We start from the raw sequence: 18,017 nt of genomic DNA, 5'->3' as shown, positions 1-18,017 counted from the left end.
TTGGGAATGCCCCGGGCCCGTTCTCTTCCATTTGGTGTGTTCTCCGCAGGCTCTCTGCTCCCCCGAGGCAGGTGGAGCCCAGGGGTGGGAAGTTAGATGGTCTCCAGCCTGAACCGAAGTGTTCTCGAGTTCCCCCGTGAAATCCCAGCTCACCAAGCTCAGCCTGTCAGAGGTGTCCTGAGGCTAATAATAAAGAGTGTGCACTGGCCCGCTGTGTCTTCTGTGTGGTTTGTGTCTCGGGGAAGGTGTGCTCCGAGGCGGCAGTGTAAACTCACCCCTTCCCACCATCCCACCGAAGTGAAGGAAAGTTCGATCGCATTCGCTATCTGAGGGCCTCTCCTCTTCCAGCGAGTTACCCAAGAATGGGAGGGGGATCAGCGTCTATGGGGCCTTCGATCCATTGTGAACGTCCCTGCTCCCCCTCACTGTCCGAATCCACATGGTCCCTTGAAGGTGGGCATCTCCGCTGCTCTTGGGCCCATGAGGCCTGACAGATGAGGTGGGGAGGGGGCTTCTGTCTAGGCTGGGAGCCCGAATGCCTGGTGTCCAGCCTCCCTATGTGCACCAAGAAGCCACTTCCCTGAGGCCCTGTCTCCCAGACACCCCAGCAGAAATTTCCCTCCTGCATTTCTGCCCTGCAATGCATGGTCCCCTCCCTCCTATGCATAATCCCATGAAGGTGCTCAGGATTCTGGAAAACAGCCAGGTTTAGATGGCCCGTTAATAAGACAAATGTTCCCTGAGGCCAAGGGTGGGGGAACCTGGCTGTCTGCTTGGTATAGGGACAGGCATGGGGCAGAGAACTGACCCTGCCCCACCAGCTTTCTCTCTCTCCTCAGTCCTGGTAACCAGGAGGCCTTGCTTACTGGAGGGGAGCACTGGGGACGAAGAAGACCATCAGGGACATCAACCTCAAGCTAGGTTTTCTGGGTTAGGGGCTGGTTTTGTGATAATCCTGTGTGTGCCGATAGCTCCCTGGAATTCTGGGAGGATGGGGCACAGACGGGACTCAGGAATGTTATAGGACATTTTTATCTGATGGTTCTCAGTGCAGTTTCTGGACCAGCAGCATCAGGATCACCTGGCAACTTGTTACAAATGCAAATTCTCGAGCACCTCCTCAGACGTGACTCCAGAAGTCCAGGCAGTGGAGCCTAATAGGTGTTTCTGATGCCCGCTGAAGGAACCTGTTTGTAATCCATAGTGTAATGTGAACAAGTCACCCAGGATTTCATTGTGGCCGGTTCATTTAGGGCTTCACAACTCACTCCGATGTCCACTGGAGTGTCTTCAGGTCTGTCTGAGAGCAGACTCATCCCCGAACATAGCTCTTCCATAGCCCAGTGTGATTACCCAATATTTCAAGGCTGACTTTTTTCATAAAAAACTTCATAAATCTTTGGCTAGAATTACTGAGGCTGGCTCTCAATTATCCCTTCATTCTGGGCTGGGCACATGCATGTAAAACCAGGAAGTTTAGTTTACGGGAAGAGCCTGGGCTTTGGAGCCAGAGAGACCTCGGTTCATACACCTGTTCTGCCATTCACTAGCTGTGTAACCTTGAACAAACTACTGAATTTCTCAGATCCCCAAAAAGTGTTGGCTTCCTTCTCCTACCCTTGTTGCTCTGCTCTGTGATGATGGGGTAATGGGTATAAAGGATACCCACCGGATGCCTACTCATACCCCTGAGTGCCTACCAGGTGACACTTTATGGCCATTATTCCTCTGGTGACTGTCACAGGTCTGTGAAGTGTAATAGATTCCTCTGTTAATAGTTCTTCAAGGAGGATATCGTACTCCCATTTTACAGTTATGGCAACTCAATAACTTACCCCAAATCATTCAGCTGGGCGTTGGTGAAGTGTCGGTTCTCACCCCAATCTGCCCAGCACCAAATTCCATGCTCTTTCTACTATAATACCACAATACCTCAAACTTCTACCCTTCCCAGTTAATAGCAGTTAACAGGGGGGCGCCCAGGTGACTCAGTTAAGCGTCTGCCTTCAGCTCATGGGTCCTGGGATCGAATCCAACGTCAGTCTCCTTGCTCAGTGGGGAGTCTGCTTCTCTCTCTCCCCCCTGCTCGTGCTCTCTCAAATAAATAAAATCTTTTAAAAAATAGCAGTTAACAGGGTCTGTCAATGCCTCGGCCGATAGAATTGACTATAATGAAAGGACTTGAAGTCACAGAGGCAGTCCGGTGGGGAGGGAAATGGGTGGGAGATGGCAAGAGTCAGGCTTTGGTGGCCGGGGAGTGTTGGTGATAGAAAAGAAGGTACTAGAAGAAGAGGATTGTGGACATACCTCCTAGAGGCGTCAGCCTGATGAAACCCGCAGAGACAGATATGGGCGGCTTGTTCCCAGCCCCACCGGCACAGAGCCCCTGGCCAGCCACACTTCTACTCCCGATCACCTCTGCTGCAGAAGGAATGGCTCCAATCCAACACTTTCCTGTGGGACTTCTGCAGGCAGCACGTGGAAAAGCGTAGAGATGGGGAGAGGCAGCTCTAAGATGTCCCAGGAGATGACGACAGGCCGATGGGAAACGTGCCTCTGCATCGCTCTGGGGCTGGCAGAGCTGTGCACAGAGCATGGTAAAGGCCGGGTGCCTGGACTAAGGAACAGCGTAAAACAAATGCATTTGTCTTTGAATTCAAACATGCTTCAAATGAGGGGGAAGTCCTGGTAGGAGTGGAGGCTTTGTCCTCTCACAGAGCTGGCGCTCATCTCAGAACAGAATGCCAGAGAGCACCACGGAGACTCCAGACCCACTCTCTTGGGGAATTATCTTCCTGAGGCCCTTTCTGGTTATCAAAGCGAACTGGACTGACCCAAACAGAAATATCAAAAGCAGTTAAAACTGCCCACAATCCCAAAACCTGGAGGTGACTGCTGGTTAGACTTTAGCGTATTCGTTTTATACCCAGACAGGCATCAGATCTACCAAACAACATAGGGTACATGCTTTTTTTTTTTTTGTAGCCTCCTTGACTGCAGAAGTAGTGGTTCCAATCCGGAGCCCTCCCGCGGGGGGCTCTGCACCCAGCATTGGGGGAAGGTGGAAGAAAAGGGAGAAGCACGTCTTGCGTGGCAGACGAGCAGTGAGAGATACAGATTTATTTACCGAAACAGAATCGTGGTACACCTTTCTTGCCAGCACTTGCTTCTGACTTAACAACAGTAAGACATGAGCTGTCTCATAGTCATATCGAGAATGTGATTTTAAATGGCCGTGTAACATTCTGTCACGTCAACATTTCAATTTGCTTAACTAGTTCTATCTTATTGGGCATTGGGATTCTTTTCAATTTTTTAAATTTTCACATTCAACATTGTATCAGTATGCACCATTTTCTGTACCGTGGCCAAGAGTGAATGTCATCATGAAAAACATCCTAACCGGTTTGAAAGATCTCTTGCTTTAATATCTATTTTTTTGCCTGCCTGGATGATGGAACATTTTCTTCAAGTTACTTATTCAGTTTGTATTTCTTCTATCATGATTTAACTATTCACATCCTTATTCAAGTTCACTCGTGGAACATTCATCTTATCTTGTATTTGATAGTAAGGATATTAACCCAACCCTTTGTCATACTTAAGATTGCGAGCATTTTCCCTTGTCTGTAGTTTGTCTTTAAATTTGTGCCTGGTGGCATTTCGATGATCAGAAATACTACATTTTTATATACTGAGATCTTTTCCATTGGCTTTTCTTCTTTTTCCTTTATTCTTAAGAAAGTATTCTTTATTTTGAGGTAAGATGTACAGCCATCTATATTTGATTCTGTTATCTTTTTTAGTTTTCAAAAATTTAAGTAATCAATCTTGAATTTATTTTGGTACCTATTGTGAGGCAGGTGTCTAAATGTAATTAATCTTGCGTCTCGGCTTCAGTGTTTACTCTTTCCCCACTCATCTGAAAAGAACATCTTTCACACACACACACACACACGCGCGCGCGCGCGCGCGCACACTCTGATGTTTGTGTGTATGTTACCTGTTAAAACTGCTAGTCTCTTCTTATTCCCATCTAACATTTGATTCCGGCTTTATAACACATTTTAATAAATGCAGTGCAAGTTATCACTCATCTTTTTCTAAACTTTCAAGGGAGTCATCACCTGTGTATTCTCTCAGTTGAAGCTTCATAATTTAACCCTCTGTTCCTTTGAGTCCTGGATGTACTGCCTTCTTTTGGATTCTGTGAGACTTACCCTATAACTTCGTAATTCACTCCTCTTTTTTTAAACCTAGTTTGAGTAAATTTCCATTCCTAAGGTTTTATCTCAGCCCTAATCTATTTCCTGTGTCTGTGATCTTGTCGAAACATTTGACATCTATCATCTTTAGAAACAAGATCTTGCTCTGTATCATTAAAAAAGCCCACATCTATTGCCTTACTATGTATTTGGTGGCATCATGTTATTTAGTTCTCTTTAAAACCCTACAAGATGGGGGGCGCCTGGGTGGCTCAGTCGTTAAGCGACCCCAGGGTCCTGGGATTGAGCCCCACGTCCAGCTCTTTGCTCAGCAGGAGCCTGCTTCTCCCTCTCCTTCTGCCTGCTGCTTCCCCTGCTTGTGCTCTTTCCCTGTCAAATAAATAAATAAAATCTTTAGGAAAAAAACCCCTACAAGATGGGTAACAGTATCATCTCCATTTTACAGATGGAGAAACCTTGGCTTAGAGGTTAAGAAGTCCAAGGTCATATCGCCACTGTGTGTAAGAGACAGGATTTAAATTCTGTTCTCACACACCTGCCATGCTCTACCATATAGCATTTAAAAGAAAGGAAAATGAAAGCTAAATATGGTTTGCTTTAAAAGCGAAAATTATAGCAACCAGAGAGACAGACTTCTGTTTTTGGAACTGAAAATGACACAAGAACCAGTAGGTCACACCAAAGGGAGGCCGTCATGGCAGAGCGCTGAGAGGCTCTGGCTCCGACTGCCTGGGTCTGAATCCCAGATGCGTTCCATGGATGAAAGGTAGATGGTATAACCCACGTCCAGCACTCTCTCTAGGGCCTGGCATGTATCAATTCTCAGATGCACATTTGTTCATTTGTATACCTTTGAAACCAATGGGGTTCTCACATCCAGTTTACTTTCTTATTTTTTAAAGATATCTATTTATTTATTTATTTGAGAGAGCGAGCATGAGAGAGAATGAGAGAGAGCACAAGCAGGGGGAGGGGCAGAGGGAGAAGACAACCCCCCCCCCGCCCGCTGAGCTGGGAGCCTGATGTGGGATTCAACCCCAGGACCCTGAGATCGTGACCTGAGCTGAAGGCAGATGCCTAACCGACTGAGCCACCCAGGTGCCCCTCACAACCAGTATAATTGGCATACTTATCTTAATGGATGGCATCTTAGAACTGATGAAATAAAGTATTAAGCACTTAACGTTTAACTGTGACACAAGATGACCACTCGTACACTCAGGAACTATTTATTCCATGTGAACTCTGTGCCAGGTACCATTCTCGGGACTGCGACAGAGTAGTAAACACAGTAAAAACTCCTGCTCTCAGGAAGTTTCCCTTCTAGGGGGAGCCACACATGCAACACAGATTCACAAGTAAAATGTGTGCTTTGTCAGATGGTGCTAGGAGATGAGCGGTGAGTGAACAGAGGAAGGGGCGCAAAAAGCTGGGGCGGGAGTGGGGGTGCTCTTTTAAATACAGTGGTCAGGGAAAGCTGCACCGACTGGGAGACGCGTGAAAAGACAACTGAGTGGGCTGACAGGGTGAGCCCTGAGGAGAGCTAGAGGAAGATCCTTCCAGGTGAAGGCAGAGCAGGTGCGCAGGCCTCGGGCACCCTCAGGGGCTTTGAGGACCAGCAGGAGGGCGAGTCTGGCTGGAGCGGCGTGAGTACAGAAGAGGAGTGGATGTGGCAAGAAGGGGGAGTCCCAACTTTAAGTATGTGGGTACAGATTTCCTGAAATCTTCTCAAAAGGGCTCTAAATCTGAGAGTAGGAACCACGTACCGGAGCTCAGAGCCACCTAGCAAGGACTGCCGGCTGTCATGGCTACGCGGCACTTAAAAGCTGGGGGACGGCTGCCGGGGGATGGCATTAATTTAGGCAAAGTGAAGAGAGAGACAGTTCCATTTAGTCTCTTAAACACACTAATGCACATTCAAAATGATTCACGGTGCAGAACAGTTTGAGGGCAGGATGATAATGATACGTGATCAGAATAACTAGATGAGGCTCCTCTGAAAAAAGTGACATTCAGGGCTTCCCATTACCGAGGAGACACAGCACAAACCGGCCTTGGCTTGATCTCGCAAAAGGCGTGTTGCCACAGCATCCGTCTGCCCCTCAAGTGGGCTGGACAAAACTCAAGTTATTTTAAGAATATTGAGGAACATTTATAGGGTGACCACACACAGGATAGAAGAGTACAGAAACCAGATTTCACTGACCATTTTATATAAGGCATGTGTTTGTTTTTTTAATCTACTGTTCCTTAGAAACCACAATGCATAGTGGTTAAGAGCATGGTCTTTGAAGGCAGACAGAGCTGAGCTCAAATGTCAGTTTCGTCACTGACTTCCTGTGCGACTTTGGTTAAGTAGCCAACCTAGTGACGTCACCTGTGAACTGGGGACCATACCGCACCACCTCCGAGAGCGGCTGCGAGAACTCAGCGAAACAACGTGGGTCAGGTGCACAGCTCTGGAACTGCTCACAGCAAATACAGCCGCTTTTTCCTGCTAAAAATGCATCGTATTCCAAGAGGTCTCCTGTTTCCTACGCAGATCTCTCGAAACAAAGGGACTCAAATTTACACTGCCATCAAAATACACGGAGAGTAAGAGCAGAGAGAAGAACATTTCCTCAGAGTTCTAAAGGCAGTTCTAGCATCCAGACTAGACACACTGAGCTTAAAAAGATGAACCTCTGCGCTGACTTTTTTCCCAAGTGGACTTTTCAGATATACCGTAACCCTCCCTGCCACATACAGAGAACCACTCTTCTCGCTGTCAGTCATGCTGAAGGGCTTCTTTTCCAGGCCCCGTGAGGTGCAGAATTGTGAAGTAGAGTCAGCGAAGGAGCTGAGACAAGAATGACGGCTTCTACCGAGAACCCCCTTGCCAGTCCCTCAAATGCAAGTAAGGCCTTCTTTTTTTTTATTCTTTTTTTTACTTAACAGCCATCAAACGTCTAACAATCAGAAAGTGAAGCCCTATTACTCAGGAGCCGTAGAGCGCGGCAGGGTTCAATTCCATCTGCCACCCACAATGCACCCTACGTAAAAAGGAGTGTGTTGGCACTTAATCCAATGATAGAACATTTGAGCAACAGACTGGGTTATAAGGAATTTAAAGGAATCTGCAGAAAATGGGTGTCCCGTCCTCCGCCCTTGCCACATCCCCGAGGTGTATCTCACTCGGAATGGAATGAACTTCACCGATGAGCGCAGTTCATCAAGGAGAAACAGACACATGCTGAAAGTCCATTTATTCAGAAGCTCTGACATCTGTTAAGATTTCCACATTTTCTTTTCAGTGTTTTCTTGGCATTTTCACAACCACATAGGCCCCCGTGTTTGAAGTGTCTGTGCTAAAGGTTCCTAACGCCTCCTTCCCAGTGGCACTTGGTCATTTGCAGACCGATGCAATCATATGATTCTGACTGCCAATTCAAGAGACTAGAATTTGAGGAGCTTAGACTATACAAACAATCCAAGCTCTTAAGGCTGAGCACATGGAATAAAAATGAAGTTATCCATAGTGATATGGATTGCATAATCTTTATTATCTTTGAATCCACCGGTCTAAAAATCACACAGACCAGATTAAACAGGAATACCACAGTATGCTTTATTTTGCAGGTATCGATTAGTTCACTAGATTAATGTATCCAAAACTTTAGGTCGCGGCAAGCATCAGTTCTTCCAAAGCAGCTTAGGTGAAAAACAATCCTTTCTATCCATGAGTTCAAAGTCCTAATGTCTGATCCACTGTTGTACTGACAGAAAAATGAACTCAGTGAGCAAAGCTAATTGAATCCTCAGTTCATGGATTTGGGGCTTCCCATATTTTACTGGAATTAAAGCAGTTTTTGTTTTAACTCTCCATGAATATTTTGTCTTTTAATCTTCATTCTCAAACAAGAATTAAACATGTCTGCTAATGATCTAAGATAAAGCCATGATACCTAATGAAGAATTAGCACTATTAGTCTCCTACCCAGAAGGTAGAAAACTTTTAAGTGAAGCCTTAATTTTGAAAGTACCTGAATTTCCAGTTCATATACTTAGCAAGATCACAAGCTGATTTACATAATCTGGCTTTCCGGACAATCATCTCAAAAATATTTATTGAAATGAAGCCACTGTTTTTTATGGTGCCATCATTTTGACCAAATAACAAATAAGCAATTGTTTTCACAGGAGAACGTTTTAAAAGAAAACTTTCTTTCCATACTTAGCAAACAGAGGAGAGCTTGAATCTGCAAGTCAGAGCTAGAGAGTTCTCAAGAGAGATGTAATTGAGCAATCTGACTCTATGCCACGTTGGAATAGATGCTTTTGAGATGAACATATAGATAAGACAGTAAAGAAAGATCTTGATGAAGTTTCTTCCTTTTTAACAAAATGTTCTAATTCCAGTTACTGGCAAAGAGTTCTGGCATCAGCTAGCGGCAACAACACAGTGGCGAGCATCTGCATTGTGCGGAGAGGTAGATTGGGACTTAATCCTTGGATTTAATAGCAAACTAACTTTATTTAAGGTTTAGGCTTCATTTTTTAATCCGTGGAACATTTCTGAAGAGAAGGCAGATCTTTGGAGACTTTTGTTTTTAGTTCGAGAGAAAACGCCTTGGTAAAATAAACATCTGCCTTATGCTAATAACAGGTATGCAAAGTAGCCACTTGGGCCCTAGAGAAATACAACACTGTGCTTCCAAATCGAAGGGCAAGGCAACAGCCTAGCCAACCAAGCAGGCCCTGGGATGAATGGCCTCTAGGACCTTACTCCAGAAGCCAGAGCCATTAGAGGTCCCTACAGGGATATAAGCCTCTATCAAGCTAACACATTTACAGTATAATCCCAGTGCAGCTTTGGCTAGGCAGCCATCTGACTGATGACACTTCAGGGCCCACTAGCCTCTAGGGTTAGCTTTGCTGCTGCAAGAAAAAAGAAATCAATACATTAAAAAATGTCAATTAGAACTTATTCATATAGGGAATGGGAGAGTGCAGGAGGCCCACGATGTATATTAGTTGTTTTTTGTTTTTGTTTTTGTTTTTGGTGGAGGATGAATTCACTCTCTGGACAAGTTAAGCCTCTGAGGAAAAAAAAATTCTACATTGTAACCCTAAAAAACCATAACCCATCCTATATCAACGCTTAAAAAAAAAAAAAAGCTGAAGATCTTAATTCATCCTTCAGCATAAATATCAAGTATGAGATAATCAATATATTCCAAACTCCAGAAGGCAAAAAAAAAAAAAAAAGACATCCTGATGAAAATATAGTCATCACTAACGGTAATGAAGAAAACAGGCAGACTTTTGCTATTAAGCACATATTGTAAAGCCATTTCTTTCTTTCTTTTTTTTAACAGAAAAATACTAAACAGATTTAAATAATCCTGATCAGGAGGTGAGGAAAGGAAGTCTTATTAACGAACCAAGTTTTATGCTTGCACCAATGAAAAGAAATTATGTTCTTGAATTTATTTCCCCAAGCAAGTTAAATTCTCTAACAGCTTTGATTTTGTAAATACCGTCAACCAAAGTAGCAAAATACAAGTAGCTGCAACACATAAAATTATTCTTCAGTAGAAATGCTTTCATAATTGAATCCAGAGGCTTAAAGTCATTATTTACTAAAAAAAACATACTCTAAGCCACAATTTTTCTTCCAATTACACTTTAACAAAGGAAGAAAAGTAGAAAAAAAAAGAAATTGGTCCTAATACATTTTTTTTTAAAATAAGTGCTACTCATGCCCAAGTTAGTTAGCAATTCACTGAGGTTAGTCTGCATACTTAAACAATCGATTGCACAGCATTTCCTGGCATCTAACCAATGGAAACGTAACTTCTGATGGCAAAAAAAAAAAGCACTAGGTTTAATTGATTACACAGACTGATAACCAGTACGACTTTTCCTTCTTCCAATCATATAGGAGATAAAGACAACAATTATAAGGAAGCCCAAGGCCACACCCACTGCAACGGGAATAAGAAAGTTGAGGTCAGAGTCAGCAGAACATTCTTCAGCTGTTAGAAAAGAACAGACAGAGAGCAAGGAAATTAGTAAGGAAGGCAATTAGGCAGAAATGACCCAACAAGAAACAAGCATTTTGAAAGTGACATAGATTAGTCTTTAATAGCATTACCTGTATGTCCCTATTTTCTGGGTATCCACCCAAATATTTCTAAGGAAACGATCCTACGATATCTCCCATTATTACTTCATCTCAAATCACACCTAATTTCCTCAGTACAAAAGCATAAGGTAAGGGACGAACAAGAAAAGATTTGTGCTCGCCTAATATGGGAAGATTTTATGTTTAATTGTCTAACGGCACCGAGGAAAAGAGCAATCGTCTACACTTAACACCCCGCCCGCATGTTTTCCACTCCCTTTCTCCCTTGTCACAACTATCATCAACATAGAAATAATTCTGTATCAGTAATAAAATTTAAGTTAAAAAGGACTTAAGATCAAGAAAATGCAGTATAATCCCCCCCCCCCAGGCATTAGGTAGTTGTCAGGTTACACGGGATTATTTGTAGCTAAGTAGTGGCCGAGGACAACAGAATCCAATGCATCGTAGTCCATTCCGGGACTACCAGGAAGGCAGTCTGTACGTAGACTTTGAGCTTCGGACTCAGAACCCACTTTGAATCTTGACTACTTCCGTAACTAGCTGAAGGACCTGGGTCAAGTTATTTACACCGGGCCTCATGTTCCTCATCTGTAAAAGGGCGATACTCATGCCTGTACTTCAGGTATTTGAGGATTAAACACAATTCTACTTCTAAAGCATCTGATACACATCGGGTGGTCAACATGTGTTCATTCCCTTCTCCTTTCCTGCCATGTCTGTGATCCCATCCAAAGGTTAGGTTTTGAAGTAGCCAATAGAGATCAAAAGCCAATATTCAGTACTTTCAAAAAACACCTAAAGCTGACATCACGTGTTATTGAAAGTAGTTAGTACGGAATCTCAAGGTGCCCCCTTCTGAGCTCATCATTTCATGTTTAAACTAATTATACTAGTTAGGGACTAGATTTCCTTGGGACAACTGTTACCGAAATGCTAATAATGGTGTTGCTGCCTACTGGATATGTAACCTCAGTGAAGTCACTCCCCTTTCTGTGAAATTATAGGGTTAGAGTCAATAATCTTTAATGTCCTTTCCCATATAAGCCTAACGCGATTAACAAGATGTGATATTTGGTGTGATTTATGATTGGGTGATAACTTGCACTTTTTCCTCTCATTTTATCTTTTTTTTCCCCTTGCATTTTTGTCATTCATTAAAAACACAACACAAAACAAAACAAAATCAATTGCTAAGGTTCCGAGTACATGAATTTCAGTAATGACCGTAGCCTTTATTGGAAGGATTCAGCATATTTCACTGAAAGCCTTCAGAGACAGACAGATAGCTGGGAACCAAGATACTGTCATCAGTGAGTTACAAAAATTCTGAACAAGCCAATATATACACAGAATGAATTAATAAAATAATCACTTCAATATGAACATCTCCTCCAGTCCATTGATTAAGCTTCCTTCTTATTTGTCTATACATTCAGTACCTGAGCTGCACTTAGGACAAGAAGTATGCTTCAACAGGGGCTGATTATCTAGCTCATTTTCATGCCAACAGCTTCTCTCTACCCCCATCCATGCTCTGCCCCACGGGGGCCTTCTTGAAGAAGCAAGAGCCTAGCTGCTACGCTTCACTGCCTCCCTTCTGAGATTGCTGGTAGCTTACACTTCATAAGCACCAGTCTGATGACAACACTAAATAGATTTTAATGCTCTAGAGACCAACGAGATGAGGTAGAGAAACACAACACAATCTGTCCTAATTAGTTCATAGAATATTTCTATCTTTCAATGCTAATCAGGCATCCAAAGAAGAGAAAAACACAAGGAAAACAAGGCAAGTGGTTAAATGTGCTTGAATCTTCGCAGTCTCTATCGCTGAAAAAGAAACAACTTTTCGAAAACTCTAATTCTGAAGCCAGTTTAAGTTCTGTTGGGGCCTCTTGGGGCTGTTTTTTACCTAGGGAAAAAGCACAAGCCTGACATACTGACTTCATCCTTAAATCAAACTCAAAGAAAACAGCAAAAGTCACATAACCTAAAAAATGTTGACGGTCCTGAGGACATTTCAACTGAAAACCAAGTTTGAGTGTATCTGATGGGCGTTTATGCCACATCGATATTTATTTAATGAACTATATGCAAAAGTACTGTGATGAGCTTAAACCCGGATAGTTCTTATACATTAAAACAGAACACTGGTAGTGAAACAATATTTATTAATTCCATTAAGAGATAACTACATATTTTATTTTTATAATGGCCATGTTATAAGTTTAAGGGATCTTAGGTTAGGATCAAAATTTGGCCGAGGCCTCTTAGGATAGACCTTAACGCACTGCACACCGATGTGTTTTTAACCAGTTTGTCTTCAGGACCAGTGAATACAGTATTTAATTTTCAGCTGAGAAAAGGGAACAGTTTTTATTCATAGAGACTTATCTCAAAGTGCTGGGACTGATTTAAGAATTAAAGTTTCAACATATCAATCTTAAAGAGCAACGTGTTTCAAAATGGAGAGGCAAGAAAATCTCATGTGCGTGTATTTTTATATCATCAATGAGACTGCAGGTTCTAAAATTGCTCATATCCAGCATGATGGCGCTTGAGACCAATAAAGTAAGCCAGCAACACTAGAATAAGTACTCCTGCCAAGGCTGCTCCCACCGCAATGGGCACAAGGAAGTTGTCGTCATCTGCACTGCAGTCTTGAGCTAGACGTGGAGAAAGGACAATTGAGAACAGAAACAATGACACAATTTCAAAGCCGCAAATGTTAACACACATCCTTGCCTCTGACACCAGGTCACCAGGCATTGGCATTCCTTACCAGCGAATGAGACATTCCACAGAAGTGATCCTCCAAGGAACCAAATCATACCGTTTTAGGTACCCTCACCCCCCACCCCTGCAAAATACAGTCATTTTGGATGAAAGACAGATTATCAACCGATCACCTACTTCCCAGATTTCTTAAACAGAAGATAAGGGATAAATATAATCAATCTTTCCTTGATCAGACTGTGGGCTTTCAGGGGCAAACTGTTCGCGGCACAGTGCCCCGGAACACCGCCGCTTGTGAAATATTAGTGAAATGTACCGAACGAACGACGACACAAAGCAGACATACGAACCCCACGCAAGGCACTCTGGGGTCCTTCAGTGGAAAAGAGAGAGAAGCTGGCCCTGATGGCATGACTGCGTGTGTCTAATGTGAGTCAGACAAGAAAACCAGTGGTTATAATTTTGAAAGGTGCTGTCATGGGGCAGGCAACGCGCCAAGTGTCACGGAAGTGTTTCAGAGACACACTCAACTCAGCCTTGTTACACAAGACATACTTGGAAAGAGGTGACACTGGAGCTGAGTCGTTAAGGATGAGCAGGAATTAACCATGCAGGCCATGGGGGAAGGGCATTCCAGGTACAGGAAACAGCACAGACAAAACTACCCGGAGGGCCACGGAACCCGGCACTTCAGGGGAAATGCGGGCCGGCTGGCAGAGCTGGGGGGGATCGAGAGGTACTCGGGGCTGGGAGAGGCAGGACAAGGGTACCAGGACCAGCTCACAGAGGCACTGTAGGCTCTAGGCACTTCCGCCTTACACTGATGGAAGGACGAAGAGCATGGTGGGATTTCAGGCAGAATATTTGTAGAAGTCACGCCAACCGGAGGAGACCGGAAGTAAGGAGGTACCTCTACTGCTAGAGGCCAGAGGACCAGTAATATGGTCCTGACCTGGGTGAATGAAGCGCAGATGCAGAAAGGGACAGACTAGAGAGCCAACTAGAAGGCAGAACTGGCCGGGTGGATACTGGGGGCGTGATAGGAGGTAATAAAATGGCTTCCAATTCCCCACTTGAGTGATTATGTAGATACTGGTGCCATTCACCCTGATAGGGAATACAGGAGGGAGAATGTATGCATTCCGTTTTGTTTGTAGTTGTGGGGGAGGGAGGGGTGGGGAGGGATATGCAGAAGAGGGAGACGTTCAGTTTTGGATCTTCTGGGTTTCAGATGCCTGTGTCCCTCCTAACCAAGTGGCTGATGAACCTAAGTGGTCATAAAAACCAGGGACACGTTTGTTTCTCAACAAGGGCAAACAGAATCTGAAAAGGATCAGAGACACAACCCTTGGGAACACTCATATCTGAGGAACAAAGGAGCAAGACAAAGAAAAGGCAAGTAGACAATGGTGCCACAGAAGCCACGGAAGGAAACGGTTTCGATTAGCATGGGAGAGGGGTGAGAACTATTAGAGAAGCCTGTTGGCTGCGAGGCAATTCGCTGCAGGTTTAGGAGCAAATGGAAAGTGATCGGTTAGGAGATCAAGAACTTGGGGTGGGGAACATCCGGGGGTCATCCCGAGAAGTTCAGAAGACAGGGCATGAGGGAGGGAGTCAGAAGGCAAATAGCGGCAAGGAAGGGTATCTTCGGGTGGAAGAGACTTAAATGTGTTTGTAGAATGAGGGCCAGAGCCACGAACAATGGACTGAAGCCAACGGTACGAGGTCTCCCAGGAGGTAGGCGAAATGGGATTCCAGAAGCCCGGACCAGGAGAAGCAAAGCCAGGGAGAACGGAGCAGAGGAAGGGATGGTGCCTGCAGACGGAGGTCCATCTGCAGAAGGCAGGCAGCTGGGATGGCAGCTGGGATGTTGAACGACCATTTCTGTGCCCCATGTCCTTGCCTCTTACTGCCCTAGTTCTCCTCCTAGCTCGCAATCTACCAGGGATGGATAAATCAGATAATTACGCTTATTAGAATTGTGTTGAAGTAAGAATGAACAGGCCACCAGGCAATTCTGATTGTGCCCGCATTTAAGAAATGTGCTAGGCTTTTGCTAGCCTCTGGGGCAGTAACTGGGAACAAGATGCAATCCTGGGGTTTATGGACTTTATGGTATCGGCTTTGACTGCCAGCTCAATGAGCTTTTTTACTTGCTTCTTGGTTCCGTTAGAAATCCAGATAGCTGAGATTGCCACATGTGACTTGGGAATACTTGGTGTAGAGAGTACCCAGTTAGCTGACTCCTCCCCTTCAATTTCCCAAATTACCACCCGGCATATAAACTATCAGGTGACACGAACCATAAAGTATTATGCCTTGGATTTAATATAACTTGGTTTTTAAAAAATTCATTAGTAGATTAATTTCTTATTCTGGCAACGGATTCACAGTCCTCTCTCTCCCAAATTGGGTATTTGACCTAGTACTGAAACGACTTTCATAAATACTGCCAATAAGGCTTTCATGTAAGACAAATATTCCCAGAGTAGATCAAAAAGGCAATTCCACTAATACAAAGATCTTTCTAGATGCTGTCACTTACTTAAAATGCTCTCAATTAGTATGAAGTATTAATTTATAATAACTATTGATTTTATGAATTCAACCTTTAAAAATTCTTTAGGTAACGGAAAGACATTTTGGAAAACAGTAATTTTAATAGGATTACATCCTGAAGAAAAGAAAATCTCATTTTGTAAATCATTTCCACCTGATTTATTTGCATAATGTACACTGGAAACCATATTGAAAATATCTGGGGGGGGAAGGAACAGTGTGTATGTGGAAGAACTTAATGATTAATTACAGAAGCAGTGAAGATTTTTAAAGATAAAAAGTTGCGTGGCCACTGAAATGTCAATGTAAAGTTTCATGTGGATCAAAAATACCGTTAACCCTCATGGTTCTGTTAGCTCAGAAATTCTTCAGATACAAGTTTTAGTGTGAGTTGGAAAGTTGAAATATACATTTGTAATAAAATATAAAACTCATCTTAAATACCAATTGTGTCAAAATCCCTTTGGAAGAATCAGCATTAAGAATCATATTCTTGGGGCGCCTGGGTGGCACAGCGGTTGAGCGTCTGCCTTCGGCTCAGGGCGTGATCCGGCGTTATGAGATCGAGCCCCACATCAGGCTCCTCTGCTATGAGCCTGCTTCTTCCTCTCCCACTCCCCCTGCTTGTGTTCCCTCTCTCGCTGGCTGTCTCTATCTCTGTCAAATAAATAAATAAAATCTTAAAAAAAAAAAAAGAATCATATTCTTATGTGACACCCTATTATATACCTTTTAGATCTACAAACTGTTTGAAGTCTATCACATGAACCTGAAGATACTTGAAGCTACTCAATATTACCCAAACATTGTCTCTACTAGTTTCAAAAACAAGATATGGTAATTACTGATGCAGAAAGTTACCAGAGTAAAAGAGATGGGTGCGAGAGAGACAGATGAGCCCAAGACAATGTAATCTTATCTACTTAAAGAAATAAGGATGAAATGCTATAATCTTAAAAATATCTGAGTCTTACAAGAATTCCTCCTGAAACGTGCAAGAAACTTCAAACGGTGTATTTTACACTGTGTATAAAGTATGTTCTTGATTATAACTAGTAACTTCTTACCAGATTCCTTCTAAAAATACTCACATTTTCATTGAAATGGAAACTATCACTCACAGAAATTAAGAGGAACAGGATTTTAAAGCCCTCGGCCCTCAGATAGAGAAACTGAGACCCCAGAAGTTAAGTGGCTTGGCCAAAGTCACATGGCAGCTAGTCTCAAGAGTTGGGAGCTGTGATGATTAACTGGCAGTCACTAGCTTAACGTGGGGTAATCCAGACGAAAGTTACTAGCAAGGTTGCCAAGTTTTTGTGTGTGCGAAGCTATGGGAAAATTGGAAGGTTCGAGTATTTTAGGATGATCTGAGAGACTGACTGCACACAATAGCTATGTATACACACATACGTACCAGCCTCAATTCAGAGGGGTCGCCAAAAGTGAACGAAGAGATACTCTCAAGCTTTTCCTATGAAATGCATATTCCAGATCACTGGTTCCCTGACTGGCTCCATACCAGATCCCACTGGGGAGCTTTTACACCCACACACGCACACGTGCACACACACGCAGGCACATGCGTGCACGCACACACAGGCCCAGACCTGCTAAGTGAAATCCTCCAGGAATGGAGCCTGGCATGTGAATTTTTCTAACAAGCTTCCCAGGTGATTATTCTGTCGCCAGCCCAGCAGCAGTACAGACCTATCTATGTATGGGACCACTCTTCCAGATGGTAATACACAGAATATTCTAGAAATAATTTAGTTCCACTTCTAAGCTTTTCGAAAGTTCTCCCTTTGGGAAGAAATTGTCATTATGTAGCATACAGAATTTTTACTTTAACCAACAGGAAAAAATGTGAGCAAATTTCCTTAAGAAATAAAAGAATCTTTATTGTTTGTTTTAGAAGCAGTATGTTGAGCAAATGGACAGGCAAATATCTAAAGAGCAACACCATACATCGACTAGTGGTTTAAACATTTGAGGAAAAAAAAACATGAGAAGTATTTACATGGACCAGTTTCTTTATACAAATACTAAAACATGAAAAACACCCAGAACCAAAGAGCAATGTTAGACCATCAAGGTGTAAACCCAGTAAAACGAACAAAACTATAAACGGTACAAAGAACATGTGGCTATAGGAAATAATAGTGTAAATAGAGAATATAAACTGGCCCATGTAAAATACAAAAATATTCAATGGAGTCAGATTTTTCTATAGAACAGTGCTGATTAGAGGTATTTTAATATGAATCCGGTATATAATCTAAGTGTAAAAACTTTTAGAAACGTTAACAGCATTAAGCTAGTGCCGCCCACTTGTGCTTCCAATTTTTATTTTCAAAAAAAAAAAAAAA

The 18,017-nt window shown here is 43.1% G+C and overlaps 1 protein-coding gene across 1 annotated transcript in view; it reads right to left on the bottom strand.

The window, feature by feature from the left end:
• Positions 1-11,563: 11,563 nt before the first annotated feature.
• The window catches only part of LAMP2 (lysosomal associated membrane protein 2), a 33,765-nt gene continuing 27,311 nt past the window's right edge, over positions 11,564-18,017 (bottom strand). Inside the window, exon 9 of the mRNA XM_040628453.1 lies at positions 11,564-13,022. Coding sequence (XP_040484387.1) covers positions 12,883-13,022 — 140 coding nt within the window. The 3' untranslated portion in view covers positions 11,564-12,882. The remainder of the gene's footprint in view (positions 13,023-18,017) is intronic.

This window comes from Ursus maritimus (assembly GCF_017311325.1).
Source record: "Ursus maritimus isolate PB19 chromosome X unlocalized genomic scaffold, ASM1731132v1 scaffold_X1, whole genome shotgun sequence".
Taxonomy (NCBI): Eukaryota; Metazoa; Chordata; class Mammalia; order Carnivora; family Ursidae; genus Ursus; species Ursus maritimus.
The sequence above is the reverse complement of the archived record's forward strand: the minus strand, read 5'-3'. Positions and strand labels throughout refer to the sequence as shown.